Here is a 23793-nt window from a genome sequence, read left to right on the forward strand (position 1 = left end):
ATTAGGCTACATGCAGAATAAAATGTAAATTATAAAACACAGTAAAATACTAATCGATGGAACAAGTTAAAAAATATATTAAATATTAAAAAGTGGAAAATGGTAATTTTTTAATTAATTAAATAAACTGTCCTAAATTTTTTTTTCTCAAATATATATATATATATATGCATATGTACAAGCACATATTTATATGTACTTTACCTATTGGAATAAAATATTTTGTGTTAAAAAATATTAATTTTGAACTCCTTTTAAACATTAAGCTGTATTATAACGAAATCTAAAATAGTGGTTGTAAAATGCTTATTTGGAGCTTTCCAATTTTATTGTATTTTATCGATCAGGTGTATTAGTGTTCTTGGATTGGTAATATTTTCTGGTCAAGTTTTAATGCACACTACGTAATGGATTTTCCTTATAATTAAAACTACCTTTCTAATCCACACTAGAGATGGTGGCAAAGATCATCAAAAGAAATACAGTTTTTAAAGTATGTCTATTTTCAGCTATTGTGTATAGATGCTAAAGGATTGTTTTCTTTATTTACAAATTTTTCCTTTGCTGTATTAACCCTTTGTTTTTTCTAGCATTAAACCTGTAACATTCGCAACATGTACTTCACACTTGACAGAGTATTGCATGGCTTTCATGATGACAGAAATGTATCTAATGAATGAGGTTGGCACTAGCAGAAGAGTTGATAGAGATGTCATAAATGCTTCTTTTTTGGATGAGTCACGTGCTAAATTTTCAGAAGAGTAGCACATAGATTTTACTTCGGTGTTTTTCTTCTGGTTTTTAGACCACCTTGAAAAGTTTACAACAATTTGAAGGCAAGATTTTTAGACCTACTATTCTTGAAGATTCCAGAAAAGTTTTTTCATGGTATTAACACATAAAATATGTATTTTACATGAAGTTTGTCATGAATTTCTCACTTTTTGAGTTGTTTTTCTTTAGAAGGCTTTCTGTTAACATGTTTATCTTCCCTTTATATCCTTTTCTTTTCACTAGACACAAATGTGCTTTTAATCTTGTCACATGGGCAGGCATGTATAGAAAGGAATTTGATGCTAATAAAGAAATTGAAACCTGACAATTTAAAAGATTCATCTTATACACCTCAATGCATCATACATGGGGCTGGCATTAGGCATTTTGCCATCTGATGCAATCTCTGTGGGTTTTAAATTCTAAAAGTTTTGCCATTTCTAGATTTTGTTGTTCCGTGCATCACTAAATTCGGAAAATTCATTCATACTGGTTCTGTAACCTGCCGTGATCATATTTATTTTCAATGTTCTTATTACTAAAGAAATAAAATTAGGAGCTTCTTCTATAATTCTAAATACGTGTAGTTTTTCAGAATAAAAATATCTTGATTTAAATTCAAATATATTTGAAACTGATGAGGAAACTTATTGGGGGGGGGCTGAATACGTAAAGATAAGGAAAATTATTCTTCAAAGATGTGTACCATTATTATTATGCAAATTAACCAGTTGTTTATATTTCAGCCTTTACCATAACTTTTTTCTGTTTCCTCACCAGAATGCAAATCGTAGATAGTATTTAAACTGAGGTTTTTGGATTGTGAGGCTGTGTTTCTGGCCTCTGCTTGCATGCTGCATTAGTTCCTGCCAGCTCTGCTAATTTGTTATTAGTCGGCTTTGCATTATCACTGCTGACATTTGAATTTGTTACTATGATAGAATTACTGAGTCAGCTTAGATTATGTGTAGTCTTAGACTACTAGCCTACATTTCTAGTTTGAATTTGACTGCCCATCACTATGAGCTGTAGTTGATTTTGTTGGCGTATGAATGTGCATTTATGTTCTAAGTTCTGTTAAAAAAAAAAAAAAAAAATGTTTGTTTTAAACATTTATCTGGCTGTAGTTACTTTCAGACATGGCAATAATTTGCTTCATATCTGTTAGGTCTTTTGGGACTATAACTTGTACAAAATGAAGTAAAACCTCATAGGTTGTATTTTTGAGACATTGACAAGTTAGAAGATGAAGCATAAACTAGTGGCATCATTGGTTTGGTTACTGAAACAAATTTTCTATTGTTAGAAAAGATGCTGAAAGAGAAGGCAATCGATATGAATTCGCTAGAATATCTGGGAAGTTTTCAAATTAAAAAGATTTATAAATATTTGTGTGTCTTGTAGCTTCTTAATATCTTTTAAAAATCAATGTCATAAATTACATGTGTTTTAAAATGTGAAATATTATTAGAATGTGATTTTAATAGTCTATTTTAATAAGTATTTTTTAAAAATAATTAAAATTTAATAGTGGCAGTGTAAAAGCATTCGATTACTATGTGGAAAGATTTTGGGAATTTCTGAGAGTTGTCAATGATAAGCTCCCATTTCATTCCTATTGGACGCATGGGGAAACCTGTTTCTGAGACTCATATTTTGTCTTTTGACTAAGTACTTGTAACTTTCACTTGAAGGATTTCAACTTCTACTGTGTACACTAGAACAGCTATATTGTACTAAACTTGCCTGAGCTTCTATGAAATTTCAGTTAATGATATTTTGCTTATTTGGGTTAATTTGTACATTGAATTTCTTCATTAATTTACTGTGCATTTATTTTTGTTAAATGTTATTCAAATTAATTAATTTGTTATGTCGTTTACTGTGTAGTCATATTTTCAAATTAGTTGATTTGTATTATCTTAAAATATTAAGCATGTAGTCCCTATCTTCCAACTGTGTTCAAATAAAATTGTACTGTAGGAATGTTGGGTCCTTACGTGTTATCCTATAGACAGTGAAAGCATCACCAAGCACTACCATTTAGCACCAATTATGGATAAACATGAATGACGTCACAGCTCTGGTACTTTCATTATTTGATGATTGCTATTTTTTCTTTTTTACTTTGGATGCTATATATATATATATATATATATATATATATATATATATATATATATATATTTTATTTTATTTATTTATTTATTTATTTATTTATTTATTTGTTGTACTTCAGTATTATCCTATTGACAGTAGGTAGGAATTTCAACAATGGTCACTAGCCGTTATTGCGGAATTCTATAAGAAGTGAACATCCATAATTGGTGCTAAATAATGCTTACTTGGTCGGTTGATGGGCTGATACATAAGTACCATTTTTTCTTGCATTTTGAAAGAAAAGAAATGGTTACAATTTAGGACTTATCTTCTACAATGGATTATTATAACAGGAACAGTAGATTATTTTTATCTACTGTTCCTGTTATAATATTATGGTAAGTTATGTGATCTTACCATTAAAAACAGTGTATATGATTGGATGCAATATGGTCACCTAAACATGGCTGTCAAAATAATAATAGAATGGCTTTACAGTATATGGAAAGTGTGAACTCATAGTGTTCTAAACAAAGCTTCTAAGAAAATAGTAAAAAGTGGCAAAAGTAAAGTTAATGGGATATTGATTGTTTGTTAAATAACGAAGCATTGTTTCCTTGAGAATTTAATGAGAATCTTTACTTAATGGAAATTTGGTGGGATCTCTGCCAACTTTCATGGTCAAAAAGATAATATATAAGTACTTGTTATATCAGGTGTTCTCCATTCTGCAATCTTGCTACTGTGAAATCATATTGTAAGAATTCATGTTACACAGAGTTTTATTGTATAATATTCTGATATCATTCTTTAAATTATGTGTTTTTATAAGAGTAAAGTTTGGAAAAAAAAGATTAAAAGATTAATTTGCTAATATACTAAACTTTTTTTTTTTTTTTTCTTAAATAGCAACTGCTGCTTCTATAAATACTCCTGTAAATAGTTCTCCAAAAATGGCTGTGTCACCATTACCATCATCAAGCATATCTAGTCCACAGCCATCATCTGGATTGATTCTCATTTCACGTACTACAAAGGTAATATTTTCCATACTAAACTGTAAAATTATTTGCAGGGTTTTCTTATTTGACTTTCATTATGTGTCCTTTTGTAGTATGCATATGCATTTTAAATTACAAGTTAAGAAATGTGTGTTTTGCAAATGATACAAACATTCTGTGTCACAGAATTCATTCACTGTAAATTTTGTTTACTGATTTATTTATGTACTTATTTATAACTTTATTGAAATTTAAGTTTAAAAAAATTTATTGTATCTGATTTGTGTTATATATTTTTTTTTATGGTATTTTGAGAAGATACTTAAATTTTAATTTTTTACACGTATATCTTGTTATTAGTTGTATAGATTTATGAATTTTTAATTTTATATACAGTGTTTTCACAATGCAAATTTTTTTAAATAAATTTGTTTCATATTTTGAGTAACATATATAATTTTATTCTTTTGTAGCATCCTGCTCCATTTCCTCCAGTTCCTTCATATCCTCCTAATGCAAAATTAAAAGCTCCACCACCACAGCCATCATTAAAAGGTTCTAAAGCTCCAAATGGTATGAACTATTTTGTTACATCAATTCATATTGTTGTGACTTCTCACTTGTCTGATTGTTCTGTAAGAACAAGTCACAGATTTTATTGTGACAATTAGAGCAGCTTTACATCAGTTGCTTGTGTGCACCTTGAGCACCTTACAGGTCACAATATGAGTTTGCCCAGTTCCATCCCAATCAAAGGAGAATCTCAAGGGGGGATGCAAGGATCTTCTGTCCTTCTTTTTCTAGCACCAAACCATTTGAGGGAACTCTCGGCTCATCATGTATTGTAGGTGCCCCGTGCTACAAAGGCACTACATATTTATAAACATCCAAGTCTTCTCTGGGATTTGAACTCAGGCCCAACAACACACTATGTACCATTGCTAACCACTATACTGATCAAAGGTGGCATTTCGTTTTTTATTGGTGTGGCACTGGGGTGAGAGAAGAGTGAGATACTTGTCTTAGGATGAACAGCAAGGAAAGAGGCACAAAATCAGCAACAAACATACATTACCCACTTGCCTGAGGTGAAGAAATATTTAAACACAACTTTGTTATTCAGTTTTTTTTTTTTATTTAGAGTATTTGTGCTTAGTTTTGTTTTATTACCTTCTATTCAGTCATTTTATGTAACATGCAGCATTCATTTCTACTACTTTCTATGAAATTGTCTTCTAAACCTTGATTCTGCTTTCTAAGTTCTCAGGCCTAATATTCTGTAGCATACATATGTGTGTTTTCATTCTTTTAGCTGAATGCAGTGTACTTAGTGAATTTTTTGCTCTGTTATTCTTTTTATGCTTTGATAATGTTATACAGCGTGTTTGAAAGCCCCTTCCTTAAATAGTGATCCTAGACATGTACTTTCAGTTACAAAACTTTACTCCCTTCCACCAAGAGAACTGTTCATAGTCTTATGAAAACAGTTCCAGCATTGTGCGTAGAATGCTTTTATAAGTAGGAAATTTAAATTTTGTACAGTAACCTTAGAGCTAAAAGCCCATTTAATAAAATGATCATTGTACTTTCATAAGCTAAATATGAATGTAAAACATGTTGTTGTGTAGCAAATTTAATGTAATTAATTTAATCACAGTAATCAAAATGTAATCATGTTGTACTTGATAATCTACTAAGGCACCAAAATGCAAGTGAATATTTAAAAATTTTGTATTTTAATGAATTTGCAGTGTATGGGAAATGTAGTAAGGGAAAGGGGGGAAAGGCAGTTTTTATTATTATTACATTATTACAGACATTCTTTACACAGCATTATAAAATTCTGAAATTCTGAATTTTCATCAGATGTAAACTTCTAAAATTAGTTTTTAAAGAAAAAGCTACAGTAAGTTTTTTTTTTTTTTTTTTTTTTTTTTTTGTAAAATGCGGCATTTAAGTGTGTGCTGTTATGGTATTTTACCAAAATTTTATGTTCATTTTATTTCTTGTTAATGTTTAAACCATCATTGTTACATTTTAACATTGTTGCAGATCTGTTGAAACAACATTTCTTGCCATTGGGGGATTTTGACATATGTTTAAGATAAGATATAGCATCATTCTATATTACTTGTCTAGTCTTCTTATTTTTGATTATCTTACTCTTGAAATCTAGAATATATAGAAGTCATTTGGTATTGAATCCCCAAAATTTTGCATAACTTGTTGCCTGTAACTTCTTAATCCCTTAGCTTACAATGATGTTTCAGAGCCGTTGCAAGGTTATTGGACCAACCATGAATAAGATGCCTCAGAGTCGTCGTAACTCTACCGGGCGAAACATAAACGAAACATTTCAGAAACTTGATGGGGCCTCTGCCCCATGAGAGACATTCCAGAGGTGCGAGTTCAGTTATTTCTCGTTCGCATTCGACATTACATCGTAAGAAGTATTACAAAATCACCCATTATAATGTCTTCAAAAAGAAAAATGACTTTGCTACCAGTAGTAGTGACAGTGGTAGTGGCATTGTACGTTTTGCATGAAAAGCTACTAAGCAACTGGTGGTGATTAGCGAATAATCCGATAATGAAAATTATTATCAACCACCTGAGTTGTGGATCTGGAAAAAAAACAAGAACCAACCAAAAATATGGCAATATATGGAAATTCCCGGAATAAAAGCTGCAACATTAGATCAGTTGAGTACAAGCAAAGAGGAAATGGAGGTTTTTAATATAATGTTTAATAGTATATTTTGGGAAAATCTTGTGACAGAGACAAATCTATATGCAGAACAAGTGATAAATAATGAAAATAAAAGAAGAAAAATTGATGAAGCCTGGTTTCCTATTGACTGTGATGAACTAAAAATATATATTGCCCTATGTATAATTGCGGCTGAAGTGAAGAAACCCGCAATTCAAATGTATTGGTCTAAGAGGGCCGTTATCGCAACTCCAATATTTAGAGAAATGATGCCGTACAAAAGAATTTTACAAATAAGTAGATTTTTGCATTTTGCAAATAATGAGGTGGCCAATAAAAGTGATAAATTAAGTAAAATAAAGCCCGTAATAAATTATTTTAACCAACAATTCCAAGAAATATAAAGTATGCAAGAGGACATTGCAATTGACGAATCATTAGTAAAATTTAAAGGATGTTTATCCTATAAACACTACAATTCATCAAAAAGAGCGAGATTTGGTGTAAAAGTTTATAAATTATGTGAGTCCAGTACAGGTTACTGCTATAATTTAAAAATATACACTGGCCACGACAAAATACATACTACGGAAAATGCATCTGAAACTGTAGTCAAAGAACTATCAAAGCCAATTTTACACAAAGTATATACATTATATTTGGACAATTGGTATTCTTCACCAAATCTTTTTGTAATTACTCAACAGTAAAACTAATTTCATTGGAACAGGGCACGCAAACAGGAAAAATATGCCAAAAGATTTCTTGAAAACAAAATTAAAAACAGGAGAATATGAAATGAGAAGCTGCAATGGATTACTGGCAATAAAATGGAAAGATAAACGAGACATTTTTATTCTATCTACAAAACATACAACAGTAGCAATGACTGAGCAAATCAAAAAGCAACACAATCCTACTTGGAAACCAAAGTGTATTGTCGAATACATCAAAGGGATAATAGGAGTTGATCGACAAGATCAAATGCTAGCGTGCTTCCCTCTTATGAGAAAGTGTATGAAGGGGTATTGGAAAATTTTCTTTTACCTGTTTGACATGGCATTATTTAACTCTTTCATTTTGCATAACAAGATAAATATTGAAAAAAGACAGGGATGTGCAGAATATAAGGTTAAAATAGCCGAATTATTATTGGAAAATACACCATTACTGAACTACAACCGTAAAGGACAGTTGTCAAATGGAGATGTACCACTAAGATTGCAGGCTCAACAGTGGAGTCATTTTCCCAAACATATAGATCCAATGCCGTCGAACCAACACCCAAAACAAAGATGTGTAGTTTGCACAAAGCATAAACAACGCAGAGAGACAACGTGGGAATGCAAAAAGTGTAAAATTTCATTACATGTACCAACATGTTTTGAGAGATATACTGTCAAAGATTACTAAAGTTTTGTATTAAAACAAAAATGTTATTATTAATGGATTATATAATTTGCAACAATAAATCTTTTTTTGTTTTTTGTTTAATAATCAACCAACCGTAATTATTTGTCAAGTATCTTGCAAAATTAATTGTACCGCGCATGTGTATATACAAATCATAGGAAGTTTGCGATTTGTACAGTTTCGAACGCCGAGCAAAGTTGTTTATGTTCCTGCACACGACCGACTATGGTGTCGCTTTTGGCCTGCACATTTGGAAATTAAATAAGGGAAGGGGTTAAATTGGTCTTACGGCATTGTTTGGTAATGATGGCTTCCTTTTCAACATTGAATACAAATATTTTACATTCTGCTGCAGTCCATAATAAAATTTCATAAAAGTACATGCTTGTATTTTTGTTTCTGTGCTAACTGCATAAAGCATACACTGTGAAATACAAATTCTTTAAATGTTTATTTGACTTCACCCTGTACTCTGTTTTGTTTATTGTACTCAGTTGTATCATCATATTCTTTGATCATCACAGTTAGGTAATTTTTCAATGATGTTTAAAAAACAAATGTTTTGTTTGTAGTTATGATAAATATTCAAATTTATTTTTTGCATACATAGAAACGTATTTCTTCTTATCTTCTTACATAGGTATCATATTGTCCTGGAATATGAATTTATTTAATTCTCATGCAGAAATTGGTAATTATCAGCTTTTTGCATACCAGGAAACCAGTGGTCCTGTGACTTCAAGCTTGTGGAAGAAAGTAGGAGATGTTAAAGCCCTGCCATTGCCTATGGCATGTACTTTAACACAATTTGTTGAAGGTCATCGATATTATTTTACTGTTCGTGCAGTAGATATTTATTTACGAATGGGTCCATACAGTGACCCAGTTAGCATTATGTATACTCATCAAGAAACAGATACTGCAGCAAGTAAATAATTTTTCATTTCCATATGCGCGTGAGTACTACATAAAAATATTAACATTGACCAAGAAACTGTTTGTTGAAATTATTTTTAATGTAAATGATCTAATGATTACTAAGGAGTTGATGTGAAAGATCTGAATAATTAATTATGAGTTTGAAACTTGTAAATATGAATTTCAAGAATTTTAATGATGGCATGAAATGTTTTAACCTATACAGAAAAGAATTTTGTAATAATATAGTTTCTTAAATATTCTGTTTTTCTCTTTGTTGAATTTTTCACTTTTGTATTAATTGAAAAGTTAATTTAATGCCCATAATAAAAAATTAACTTATTTTGAGGTGTTGAAATTTCTATGTGAAATATGTATTCAAGCACTGAAGCATTCTTTGGGCATTTAAAAGCTTGATGCTATATATTAATTTATGTATAATGACTCTTTAAATCAAAGTAATTATACCACAAGTGACTTTACTTTCATGTTCTTAATGTTTCTTAACTCCTTAAAAACTATTAAATAGATTCATTTACTGCACTTTCAATATACGGGATCAGTGATATTCAACTTTTACTGTTATTAATAAATTATTTACATTTCCAAATGATTTTGTATTTAATTATTTTTTACTGATAAACTTAATATGATTAACAACACGTTTGCTGCCATCTACTAGAATTCTTATAATTGGCAGTCTGATTTTATTTGCCATTTGTGAGGTAACTCATTATTGATATGCTTACCTAAATTACTGAGTATAAGTACTACCATAGCAGATGCATGAACTGCTTAGGTATTTGCCTTACAGAAAGGGGCTAATACACTTAGTACACTGAAATAGATAACTTACTTCTTTTAATGTAGATACAGTAACTAAATGTTTAGAATGTAAAATCATTTTTCCCGATCTGTTTGTTCAGTTCGGAAAATGTTATAAACAGACTCCTGAAATTCTTGTTCAGTGACTCATACGAGACTAATGAAAAATTGCATGCGCTGGAGTGTAGTGTGAATGTGCAGAATGGGCGAGATTTGTTTATCTAATTCCGAGTTATTTTGTAATTGGTAGGGGGTATATTCCATATGCTAACTACAAGTATATTCATGTGAATTTATTTATTGTAAAAGTAAATCTGTTATGTCTATATTTAAATAATAAAACATAATTTAAAAGCATAAAAGTGCAGTTAGAAATCTTGGCACATGTGATTGCATGCACCATATCAGCTTTGGCAGCGAATGTGTTAAATTATGTGATAATTTTATATCAGAGGTTCTCAACCGGTGGTACGCAAGAGAAAAATAGGTGGTATGCAAAGAAGTGAAGTATTTTTAACTATAAAATTCAAAAATTAAAACCCCAACACCCTTATTGAGTTTTTTCTGTTACTTTCGTAAATTTATGCGATTTAAGTTTCGTTCAAGAGTGGTGGTGGTACTAAAGGTTTTCGATTTTTGTTTAGATAGTACGTGGTAGTCAAAAGGTTGAGGACCGCTGTTTTATATTATTGGATATTAATCATTTAGGTTTATTAACTTGGTATTCAAAATTAGAAAAGTTGTACTTTGCATAAACAATTATAAAATTATTAAATTACTCTATATCTTGTAAAATTGAGGTTTAAATGTACGATATTCCTTTATGGCTTTTTTTAATGTGAGAATAAATTATGAAGTAAGTGCTTAAGGTTTGACAGGGTTCGTAGCGGTCCTTACAAGTGCTTATAAGTCCTTATATTTGAAAATAAAATATAAAGGCCCTTATAGGTGCTTACTTTTTCTTTAAAGCCCTTATTTTTTTATTTTTAGTGCTTATTTTTTGCTTTTAGTGCTTTTTTTTTTTTTTTAATGAACGCGCATTTTTTCCCGTACCAAAGCCGAAACTAAATAAACAACTTTTCTTCCTTATATGCAACGTCAGATGGTGAATCATACTCCCGGAAATTGCTTTCCCCCCCTTTCTCTGCATTAACGTAACCTATGGTGCGCGCTCCGCGTGGTCAGTTTATATTTGTGTTTATTATGATCGTTATGCGTATATTATGAGCATATGAATGAATATTTATAATAATATAGTTGCAGTAACTGCTGAAGTATAGATAAACTTCCAAAAATGAGTGTGTTGTGCAGATTAGCTTTCTAAGGAATAATATTCGGAATGGCTTAAATAAAAGGAAAGTAGTTGAATAGTCAAAATATTTTTTTTTCCCCAATACATTATACAGTACGGAGGTTGGGAGTTTCTCCCCTTTCTCCGCAAAATCTCTAATATTGAAACAGCGGTCTTTCTTTCTTTCTTTTTTTTTTTTTTTTCGTCACTGCTCAATCTGGATTGAATAGGACTAAAAGTTTTTGCGGTCTATCCAGCCTAAGCAAAGATTGATTCTATTCCAGAAATTTAATGCAGTCTGTTGAAAATTATAATCCGAAACACCCCAGATTACTAAGTCTCTTTCTTTTCCTTTATTCAGTTCTTTATTCTCCAAATACCAGCAGCTGTTGATTCCGATTGCGTAATATCACATGTGGAGGAATTATGCCGCACGTATTGCGCAATAAAGTTTTTGGTATTTTGCAGAGATAATTAATTTTGATGTTCAGTCCAAGATTTGTTTATGAACACTTAAAAGAGTTTTACTGTGCTTTCTAAGCAGAATATTTCTCAGTTTCGTTGGTCTATTTTTATATGATGCACATATCGAAATGTCAAAATCATTTATTTAGCCAAGAAATCTAAAGAACGGCTACAATCTCCTTCACTCCTCTTTTTCCAGTTACTATCCGGAATATTAGGCAATTTCCGAATATGCGGGTTAGTTAAGCTTTTACTGTTAAAGGATGACTGCATGAAGCAATTTCCCGTCTTCTGATTTCAGAAATGTGCCTCTTTTTTATTTAATTTACTTTGCTTGGAATATATGTTAAGAGAAAACTGTTATGCAATGAAAATTTATAAAATGTTCAGAATTTTGATTTAAGTTAAATTATTTAAATATTAATATGAGTGGGAAAATAAATTGTGTTTATTATTAGGTGCCGAATGAATACAATTAATATGGCTTATTATTATTTATTTTCTATATTTTGAACTGAAATTTCAATGTTCATTCTCTTAATAAATATTGCACTGCTCATATTTTAAATTACAAGTCTAATTTTTCTTTTAAGGTTATGCAGTTGTATATAATGTAATTAGACAGGTGCTAATTTTTTTCCTTAAAATGTGCTTGAAAAGTGCTTATAGGTGTTTATTTTTTTAACTAAACTGTGGCTACGAACCCTGTTTGAGCTCTGAATGTAACATATTTATATATTTTATATTTATTAAGATTCATTCAGATGTTCAGATAGATTGAAGAAATGAAATTCTAAAATGTTATTAAGATATTTGCATATGCATACATTTAATATATGAGCTATTTCAAACTGTATAGGAAAATTGTGGTTTTAGAGGTGACATAGAAAAAAATTTTCTGGTCAAAGTAATATGTAAAATTTTATATTGTATATGTTAATTTCAATGCTTTTCCAGGTACAAACTCAGACTTTGTTTACAAATTTATAATTTCCATTTTTATATATTTCATGGTTTTATTTATTTTTTTATAAGAATGAAGTAAAATTGAATAAATCAATCAGACTTCGTAAATTTTTTTATTTTATAGAAATAAGTTAGGTCAGGGTTTCCCAACCAAGAGTGCCTGAGAGAATTTTAGGTTATGTGACAAATAGTGACTTATGTCCTTGAATGACGATCACTATTTTCATTTTACTTATAGAGTTAAATGTACTTTATAAAGCTGATATTAATTTTGTGTGAGGTGAAAACATTTAGCAAAATATATTCTAGGTGTGTTTTCAGTTATAAACCACAAAACAAACTATGCAAACATTTTTTTAAATTTTTGTAAAATATAATAATACTGTAAATATTGTATAATATAGTTTTTCCTGTAACCAATAAATTTAGTACTATCATTTATAAACTGATCTGCTTTGAAATACACTCATGTGCAAAGGTAAGAGAATTAACATATTATGTCAAATTTCTGAAAAACTAATGGACTGATTCTAATGAATTTTGGTTTGAATATACATTTACAACATAGAAAAAAATGTACCACTTAAAAGTCGTTTTATGTATGCATGATTATCAGTAAAGTTCAAAGTGCAGGAATATCCAAAATCCACATTATGGTATTGAACTGAAAGTGAGTCTAATATGGGGTGTGGCCCCCCTCACATGGTGAGACAGGTCGGGCAGCATAGCAAAATACAGAACAGGAGGCAGTTGAGTTCCTGAAGCAGTCAATCCTTATTCTACTGTTGAGCAGTTTTCAACTCTGGTGTGGTCCTCGGAGAGGGATGGCAAGGTGAAATTGCCCTCCAAAGAGCATCCCAGACATGCTCTGTTGGGTTAAGATCAGGAGATCTGGCTAATCAATCCTTCTGGGAAATATCTTCACTTTCCAGTTAAACCCTGTGTAGGCAAGCATTGTTGTCCATTAACAGGAATCCAGAATCAGCTGTGCTCCTGGGAAGTGGAACTTGGGGAATTTAGGAAGATCTCCTCTCTGTACCTCACAGTAGTCAGGGAGCCTTTGTCAAACACATGCAGAGGTGTGTGGCCACCCAGCATAATTAATGCCTGTCCAACCCATTACACCTTCACCACTATAATTATCCTTTTCCCTAATGAGGGAGAGATGGTATCCTGTTTCAGACTTTCTCCCGATACAGGTATGCCGAGAATCAATGTCCAGGCTGAATTCTGACTCATTTGTAAAAAGCACAGTGCTCCACTGAAGTCTGGTTCAAGGCACATATTGTCTACACCATGCTAAATTCTTGTATGCTGCAGTGAGTGGAATACAAACTGTGGATTTTCTGGCATGCAGCTCTATCTCATGAAGCCTTTGGGGAACTGTAGACTGTGAAACGTGGGTTCCAGTGACAGCTTACTACTCGCATGAGAGTTGTGAAGCTATAGCAGTCCCGTGTCGTCATGCTCAATGTGCCAAATAATGATCTTCTTGATTCGTCGTTGTTTATCTTGATTCACCTTGGCCACATCTTCTCGATATAGATCCAGTGTCCTGAAACTGTTTCTACAAATTACAGACAACACTGGGCATTACATTGAATTCTGTAACCACCTGTTCTTGTGATTGGTGTGCATCCAATCTACCGACAATTCTTCATCTCATTAGGTCATCCATACGTACGTGGCTACTCATTTTACCTGATACTTTATAAAATTTGCCCACTTTTGTGAGAAACAGCCAGATGTAATGATGGAGAGTATGAGCACACAAATTGCCGAAAATCCCTCATTTGCTTATATCCTTTACACCAGGGGTGGGCAGATTTTTCCAGGGTACGGCTACTTCTAGTTTTTTCAAGGTGTTGCCGTCCACCCAGTGGCATGATAAATATGGAATATGTACTTACCTACCTAACTGTACCTAAAAAAAAAACTTACTCTTTTAAAAGAAAACGTTTAAAGCAAAATGCACAATACAAACATAGTAATAATAGTCACAAATATAATAATTTCAAATGATGCATTTCTTATCAAACAATTCAAAATACATTAAAAAATAAATTATTTTCATCTAAAGTTAGTTCATGTAGTTATAGTTTGTAGAAGATTTTGTCTGCATACTGTCCGCCAGTCTTAAATATCTCAGTATATAATTACTAACTGTGAAGCTTACACTGAATTCTAAGTGGTCGTCTGTCAGACAGGAACAATGTGTTGTCTTAATTATGTTCATCATTGAGAATGCAGATTCACAAGGTAGGTTGAGCCAAAGAAGGTTGTTAAATGAAATGCAGCTTTTTTTTTTTTTTTTTTTTACTTTTCTTCGTCCATTAGATTCGAAAAGATGAGATATACTTAGGTTCTGAACTACATGCTTTTAAAATTATGTTATTTTGAAGGAGATAAAGAGAATATATCATTTATATTTTCAGTTATTTCTTCCACATCAACATTGCCAAATGGGTAACTCATGAATGTAATAATTGGTTCTAATATAGTGAATTCTTGAAAATGTCTCTCAAATTGGCAGTGAAGTTTTATGAGTATTATGTCATCATTATATTTCTCTTTGTTTAATGTGCCTTTGTTTTTAAACAATTCATCAGAAATATTTTTAATTTCTTTTTTATTTCATTCTTTATAAACTGGAAAGATATTAGCTTTAACTTGCTTTTGAAAGTATAACAAATCCAATCAATTCTACTACTGTTTGATTTTAACCTTGCAATTGTAAATTCAATTCATTAAGATGACTTGTTATTATCAATAACAAAAGTTATATCCATCAGCCAAAAGTAATCATTAAGTTGTGGAGGCACCTAATAGGCAGTCACAGCTACTCCTATGAAGGAACAGACAATTTTTACATCCATCCTCCGGGATTCGAACCCGGGCCCTTCAGTACAGCAGTGAGGCTCCCTTAACTACTATACTGTCTGGGCAGTTCATCACTAAGTTCAACGTATGCTTTAGTACTTGATTCAAAAAAATCTTTTACCTCCTTCTAGTAGATGGTCTGGTGCTTGCTAGGTGTTCAAACCTACCCTCTTTCCAAACTAACCTCTTATAGTAGGTCTTTGAATCTCTGCAAAATTATACTCTGACTTAACCAATGAACATTTGCATGATATAATAATTCCCCGTAATCAGTGTCGTGTTTTTTCTAGTTAGACTTGAAAACATTCTTCTCTGATAACTTTTTCCTCGAATTGAGTTCACAATTTTCAGGTAGATTCCTATAGCATAATGCATATTTAGAACAGATGACCTGTTGGTGAATCATGCAATGATAAGAAAGGAAATATGGTAAGTCATTGTCTCTGAGACATATAGTTAAAAGTCCATTGAATATACCGGTCATTGATGGGGCTCTATCAGTTGTCATTTATAGAACTTTATAAACTGGAAATTATGTTTCTACTCTGTGTATTTTTTTAAGGTGCAGTAAACATCATCACCTTGTGTTTCCTTCTTTAGAGGTAATATTTTTAATAATCCTTCTTTTACACTCATATCCTAATTCTTATAAAAATGCAGAGTTGAGAAATTATCAGCCATGCCCGTAGATTCATCAAACTGCAAGGGGAAAAAAATACAGTTTGTGATGTCTTCGGTTAGCTGATCAACTAGATCAGAAATCATTTCTGTAAGGCACTTGACAGTTCTACACAAAAGTCGTATGTCTTTAATTTTAGAAACAATTTTTGTTCTTGAATGAATCAAATAATGAATCGCTGGTTTCCAGAAATGCTTTTTTTATCATTTCTCCATTTGCGAAAGGTTTCTTATGTTTTCTAACACATGACTCACATGAAAAAGTGCAACTGTTGCAGCCTTAGATATAAAATTGGGTTTAATAATATATGATTGTTGTATGATTAATAGTGATTTAAATTCGTTTAACTTTTGTTTACGCAATTTGCTTTTTAACGTAAACTCTGTATCAAAACTTTCATGCATACTTTTGAAATACCTCTCAAAGTTTCCATTTTTTGGAAGTACCACACTTGCATGCCCTATGTAGCACACACATTTTGCATTCACTGTTGTAAAGTAAAACTGTTCTTCCCATTCTGTAATAAAATTGTTTTTTTTTTTTTTCCTTTTCTTAACACTTGTTTTCGACATAGTACCCCTCTTTCAAAATATGACAGATTACTCTTTGTACTACAAAAACACAAGTAACACAAAATTATCAAGTTGAATGCTTCAAGAACTTTAGTGACTGTTAGATGTGCAACTAAGAATGTATTCAATGCAGCGAACATACAATGAATCTGTAACCGACTGATAAATCTGTAACTCGCGTATGTACTTAAGTGGCATCCTGCGCTTCCGATGAAGGTACATGTTCATCGAATTATTTGCATAAGTAAACACAGTCTCATCGATTGTGAAAAGCTATTTCTCTAGTCTAGCTGATAAACATGTTTCTTTAAGTCTTGGGTCTTAGTAAAGGCGGTCACCACAAAATGTCTTGATGGTCTACTGATTGATCACAACCGACTTAATGCCCATTCCTGCTCTACACACTGCTTCACAGATACTCACGTATTCAAGTCTGAATAGTTGCATAATTCCATTATTACTAACTTTGATTAAGTACTTTTCTTAAAAATAGTCATAATTTGCAAATTCTCTTCATTTTGCACTCAAGTGTGTCTTGCAAATATTTTTAAATATCTAAGATTTATTGTTATTGCAATATTTTACAGTGTCTATTTAAACAAACAGAGAAGTGAGTGCATTGATTAAGTACTTTTCTTAAAAATAGTCATAATTTTGCACTCAAGTGTGTATTGCAAATATTTTTAAATATCTAAGATTTATTGTTATTGCAATATTTTACAATGTCTAGTTAAACAAGTAGAGAAGTGAGTGCAGTTTATTTTGAAAAGGAGATCATTTTAACCCAGACTGTAAACTAAGAGGGGACATTTTTATTCAGTATCTTCAAAACATATCTATGCAAGATATTCTAATGTTTGCCAATTAAAGAGCAAGGTACACATGGATTATCTGAACATCAGGGTCAAGTCATAAAATAAAAGTCTATATTATACGTTTGCTAGGAGTCATGCATAGGTGCATGATGTGGTATTATTATTAGTGAATCATGTACCTGCATATGGTGAGACTTATGTTTACAATTTGTTTTCATGTCAGTCGGCTTATGATGAATTTTTGATTATCTACCATGGCAGTGAATGTTAAAAAGAAGGAATAAAATACACTGCTGGCCACCCAAATTGCAACACCAAAAAAGACAAGAGATATCGCAACAAAATTTATTTAGTAGATAACATGTTGAATAAGTATCAAATGATTAAATTTATAGACTTCTGTGAAGTGTGGTTCCTTCCAGAATCAGTAGCCAGAGTAGCCGTTCATTGTTGGAGATCACCGCTGCCACATGCCTGGGCATTGATTCAAAGAGACTTTGGATGTGTTCTTGGGGTACAGCAGACCAAGCAGCTTCCACATGTTGTCAAAGTTGATCTGGTGTGGCAGCTTGAGATGTAATCTGGGTCAATCGTTCAGTAACCATGACCACATGTTTTCTATCGGCAAAAGATCCGGAGAGTGAGCCAGCCAGGGAAGCAATTCAATCTGGCGATTGACGAAGAACCCTTGGACAATGTGTGCCACGTCTGGTCGCACATTATTCTGTTGAAATATGGCTGTGGGCAAGCCCTGAAGGTAAGGAAGGGCAGCTTGCTTCAACATCTCGGAGACGTAGTGCTGGCTGTTTTAAGTACCAGCAATACATATTAGAGGAGTGCGAGAGTGATATCCAATACCGCCCCATACCATAATACCCGGTACAGGACCAGTGGGGCGGTGCATAACGCAGCTGTTCAGCATCCTCTCTCCATGGTGTCTCCAGACTCAAATCCGACGATCATGGTGTTGCAGGCAGAAGTGTGAATCGCCAGTAAAGACAATTTCATTCCATTCTACTGTCCACATCCTTCTTTCATTGCACCATTGATGGCGGAGATGTCTGTGGTTCTGTGTCAAGGGTAGACGAAGCAATGGATGTCTTGCGGACAGACCACTCTGCTGTAAACGGCGTCGAATGGTACACACAGACACTAGATGATGCGTTACAGACTGAATGTGCTGTGGTTCATGATGTGACTGAGCGATCCGTCACTGCCATGCGCACAATGTTCCTGTGATCACGTGAAGAAATGCACTGAGGTGGATCGAACATGTTGGCCCGTCTTACCCTCCTGCATCCAACGGTCACATATCCGCATTACAGTTGTTTGGTTTCGTCCAGCATGACTACCGATTTCCCTGAAAGATAATCCACACTCTTGGTAGGCCACTATCCTTCCTCTGTTGAACTTGGATACTTGATTAAACGATGATCGTTGTTTACTATGAGGCATAATTGATCTTTTTTTTTTTTTTTTTTTTTGAAAAAACACAATTGTTGAAAACTCCAAGCCTTAAATAGTGCTTTGAAACGGCGCCATAGGCGCGCGTAATGTGCGTCTGCGCTGAAATTCTAATCATTTGCATATCTCATCTCCGCTAATGCATGTTATTTGCATGCTTCCTTCAGGGTGTTGCATTTACGGTGGCCAGCAATCTAAATATCAGAAATGCAAAAGAGATGATGTGAAAAAGGAACCTTAATTGTGATTAAAATGAAATTAAGGAGAGTAAATATTGATGTAAATTATCCTGGACTTGGAATACTGATCAGATTACATATTTGTTCAGATGGAGAATAAGTCAGAAATCAAATCTGTTTTTATAATTAGAACTTGTCATATAATTAAGTCATTAAAACATTTGAAATGAGCTATGAAATGATAGTAAATTCTGATCCATTTTAAAAAACTATGAAACAGCAGTCTGTAAAATAATATAATCTTTGGAATTTTTTTTTTTTTTTTCATAGGGATAATTTAAAACTATAATTAATCTGACATATTTGAAAGATGAGCACAATAACAAATGCCATTGCTGTCTGAAATGCCCCTTGTGATTGTGTAGTGCCAGTGTGCAATAAATTTTAGATTATTTCCAGCTTTTTACTTATCTGAACTGGGTAACATATTTTATATAAATATTGTTGTATTTATGCCAATTTGTCTGTTTATCTAAAGTTTGAGAAAAGGAACCATTTTAATCTACTTTTTAAGTTTGTGCTATGGTTCTGTATCATTTACAGTTTATGATAGTTATTGTGGAGATCATTTTTCTCGCAGTAAACAATAAATAGTTTGTGGGTGGAGGATAAAAAGACCAGTTAATTTTTATTTCTTCTTTTCTGTGTTAGAGTTTCTAAAAGATGTTGAATCCAGATATTAATATTGTCATTTCATATTGATGGAACAAATAGTATTGAACTCTGACAGCATATAATCTGCTTATTAAACTAACAAATTTCTGAAGCTTTTATGTGCTTTTCTGTATATTGTTCTGTTTTGTTAATTTTGTTCGTCTATTTGGCCGTACTGAAATTTCAAATGTTAATATAAAAAATATACGCTGTAAATAATTATATAAGTTTTTAGTAATCAGCTTTACTATGCAATTTTCTAGCCTTGTGTATTGACTGTACTGTATTTATATGAAAATCAAATGCTCATATTCGCTCTCCATATGTTTTTAAATTGTTCTTAAAAGTTACAAATGTTTTTCACATTTGAAACGTTAGGTTAATGAAATTAAAAGTGCCACTCCCAATTGTTAGATATACATAAAGAGGGGATTTAGAAGTATGAATAATATTATTCTTTTGCTGCAAAACACTTATACCAGGGTTGCCATGGTATCTGAAAAACTGGAAAAAGTCAAGGAATTCGAAAACTGACCAAAAAATTCCGGAAAAAGTCAGGGACTTTAAATATTTTTGTCAAAATCTGGTGCAGTCAGGAAATTTCATACGGCGATTCCCTCCCCCCCAAAAAACGAGTTTTGTGCTGACGTTGGAAGTGATCACTTTCTTGGCGAATTGTGTATCGCGTGAGCCTCATTTGGGCAGCTGGCGTAGAGTCAATTTTTGCTGCACCAATTAGATTGTCTCTTAGAAAGGCAAAAACAAAATATTTATTCTCGTATAAAACAAAATCGGTTTAATCCTAGTATACGGTACTACGGAGGTTAGAATCAAAGAATATGTATTGTTAAAAAGGAAAACATCTCTGCAACAGGAGTGGTTCTTTTCCAACATAGAGGGAAACAGCTGCTCATGCACGAAATATCTGTCGCCAAAGCTCGAAATCAGTATCGAAGGTCACGTTATCAAGAGTTCATAAAATGAATATCGTTTAAAATTTCTTTAAACTTTAAAGAAAAAATAATATGATACTATTGCGTTTTAGGGATCATAAAAAATTGCAGCGAAAATATAGCGCAAAACCGTCAAATATAGCAAATTTGCCCCTTTAACCGCATGCCAAATTTAGCGAACGTGCCGAAGTGCGTAGATTTAGATATTTCTTATAAGTTGCCATTAAAATACTAGTTTAATTTTTTTAATTCTTTTCTAATAACGCTATGGATTTAACAATTTGGAAATTGCCCAATGATGAAACGTCTGCAATAAAATTTTTTCAAAGAACAGGCATTATTCATGATAGAAAATTATGTTCGAACAACCACGAGATGAAATTATGCTTTAGCGGCGAAATGACGGTGCAGGAAAGAAACCTGTATTGAAAAGAAAGGATTAAGAAGTCAAAATTGGTTCGAAGGATCGAAAATCACCTTCCTTACAACTGTTAGGTTCATCTATTTTTGGTGTCAGGAGATGTCATCTGTTCAATTTTGTGAACTCCAGCTGAAGATGAACCACAATACAACTCTAGACTGGAACAGTTACAACCGTGAGGTGTGTGCCGCAACTTTATTTACTGGGCCTAACTTAAAAATCGGCGGATGAGGTAAAATTCATTGAAGTAGACGAAAGCCTTTTCAGTAGAACAAAGAATAACGTTGGCCGGGTTCTTCCACCACAATGTGTTTTCAGCGGATTGTGCATAGAACCGAATGAATATTTCTTCTTAATCGCTGTTCGAGAACAATTCCAGAACGATCGGCGAAAACTTGAACGTCATAAGAAAATATCGCAGAAGGAAGCCTTAAAAAATTTATACTGACTGCTGGAAATCATGCAAGTCGGATGAACTGCAAAATGCTGATTTTGAACATTTTACAGTCAATCACAACTACAATTTTGTGGACCCCTAAAGTGAGTATCATATAGACAAACAGTAGAGCGGCTCTGGGGCAGTGCTAAATGGCGTAATAAAAGTCGCACTGTTTAATAGCATTTCGATTATTTTTTGTCCGAGTTTATGTACAGACGCTTGCACAAAGAAACTGCAATCTTCTCTGCTATGTTAGAAGACATAAAAAAATTTTATATCTCCCATTTAATTTTAGTTATGTTTAGTCGTTTATTTATAAATTATAATAACAAAAATATGTATTTACATGAAATTAACATTTCATCTAAACTAAAACAATAGTCTTAAATAGTTATTCACTGTTATGTTACCTTTCTTCCGTAGAGTTACCATAATTATTTTTGGCAGCATTGACGAATTTTTTAGGCCCTTAAGGTACTATTCGGTTTTGAGGGCCGTAAAAAATCGCCAAACTATTGTTGATGCCAGTGCTGCTAAAAATAATTGCGGCAAACCTAACGCAAGAAAGGAAGTATAATAGTAAATAACTATCTAAGATTGATGTTTTAATTTAGATGAAAGGTTAATTTTGTGTAATACTTTTTTATTATTATAATTTATATAAAAAAGCTAAAAATGACTGAATGAAAGTATAAGAGTAAATAACTATTTCAGATCATTATTATAATTTATATAAAAATTGCTAAGCATAACTGAATGGATACCTGCATCGCTATTTCGCTACCGAGTTATAGCTAAAACATACTTTCATCTCATTGGTTGTTCAAACATAATGTTCTATAATGAATGATGCCTTTTCTTTAAAAATATTCTCTGTAAAGTGCAGAATCTCCCGCTTATTTGTTTGCCGCTTTTCACAAAGGAAAAAACAATTGGATTTTTGTTAATTTTCTTTTACTTTTTAAGTGAAAATAGGTCGATGTGCACGTGGATACCGAGTATGTGCAATTCTTAAAAACGCGTCAAGCAGTTTACCCAAAATTCTATTGCAGACTTTTCGTCATGAGCAATTCCCAAATTGTTAAATCCATAGGATATCAAAAATGGATTTAAAAATCTGAATTCAGCGCATACGCTAGATTTGACGCTCTGTTAAATGAATGCGTTTGCTAGATTTGGCGCTTTTGCACATTCATTTTCGCTGCAATTTTTTTACGATCCTCAAAACGGAATAGTACCCCCCCCCCCCAAAAAAAAAACTGACTACGAAAATCCGTGTTTAAATTATTGCGAAAAATCTAAGAAGCGTTTTATCAAAGAACGTTTCTTAATACGAGTTCCTCAATTTCCTATACACATTGCGGAGACGGAAATTCTGGCCGCCAAGTTCCGTCGCCAAATACCTTGGCGAGTTTTCCCTCCACTTTTTACTGGCATAATAGCATGTCTATGGCGATATTATGATGAGCAGTAAACGGGTCACTTTGGTGTTAGCAACAATTTTCAAAATCGTGCCAATGCCTTTACCGTATACCAGAATTTCACCACAAAATCTTTTAAACCTTTTTTTTTTTATTTTCTTTTTAATAAATGCCTTATTTGTCATTTTGCAGTAAAATAAAAAAAAAAAAAAAAAATAGTAATCGGTCATCTAGGCTAACCATTTAATATAATATATTCGTTAAAATAACGTTGTTCAATTTTTAAGTAATTATCTTTATTTTTATGTTATTCGTATCATTTAATGTTGCTTCTTCCCTTTAAACTTATTTATTATTAGTAAATAATACTTCCAAATTTCAGGACATTTTCTCTGGCATAATCCTGATAGCAATATGATAACATACTGTCACGAAATTTAAATGCACATATTTTTTGCTTATGTATGCTGCTAAATAAATATAAAATACCTGAATTTATTTAAAAGTATCATTAAATAGATTTCTTTCTTTCATTTAGTTGCAAAAATGTCTGCAAAAGAAGACATTTTTTAATCCAGATTGGGCAGATTCTAATCTCAATCTGCAGTGAAGAAAACAACTCCTATTACAGTTACAATAGTAATGCTTTGGGGATTATATATATATATATATATATATATATATATGTCATATGTAATTGGCAAATTTTTGCATTTTCAAGTAATACCATAATTAATTTACCTCTTAGCACAGCCAACATGCATTATGCGGATAGACTGGAATTTTCTTAAAA

General features: G+C 32.2%; 1 protein-coding gene across 4 annotated transcripts in view; it reads left to right on the forward strand.

The window, feature by feature from the left end:
* Positions 1 to 23216, forward strand: part of LOC118199488 (uncharacterized) — a 140460-nt gene extending 117244 nt beyond the window's left edge. For all 4 annotated transcript variants that reach the window (XM_085824870.1, XM_085824869.1, XM_085824871.1 and 1 more), the window contains 3 exons: positions 3784 to 3911; positions 4349 to 4448; positions 8639 to 23216. In XM_085824870.1, the coding sequence (XP_085680996.1) occupies positions 3784 to 3911; positions 4349 to 4448; positions 8639 to 8934 (524 nt within the window). In that variant the 3' untranslated portion in view covers positions 8935 to 23216. The remainder of the gene's footprint in view (positions 1 to 3783; positions 3912 to 4348; positions 4449 to 8638) is intronic.
* Positions 23217 to 23793: the final 577 nt, after the last annotated feature.

This window comes from Stegodyphus dumicola, chromosome 10, assembly GCF_044657685.1.
Source record: "Stegodyphus dumicola isolate Sdum_Otavi_A_Nest chromosome 10, ASM4465768v1".
In the NCBI taxonomy this organism is placed as follows: Eukaryota; Metazoa; Arthropoda; class Arachnida; order Araneae; family Eresidae; genus Stegodyphus; species Stegodyphus dumicola.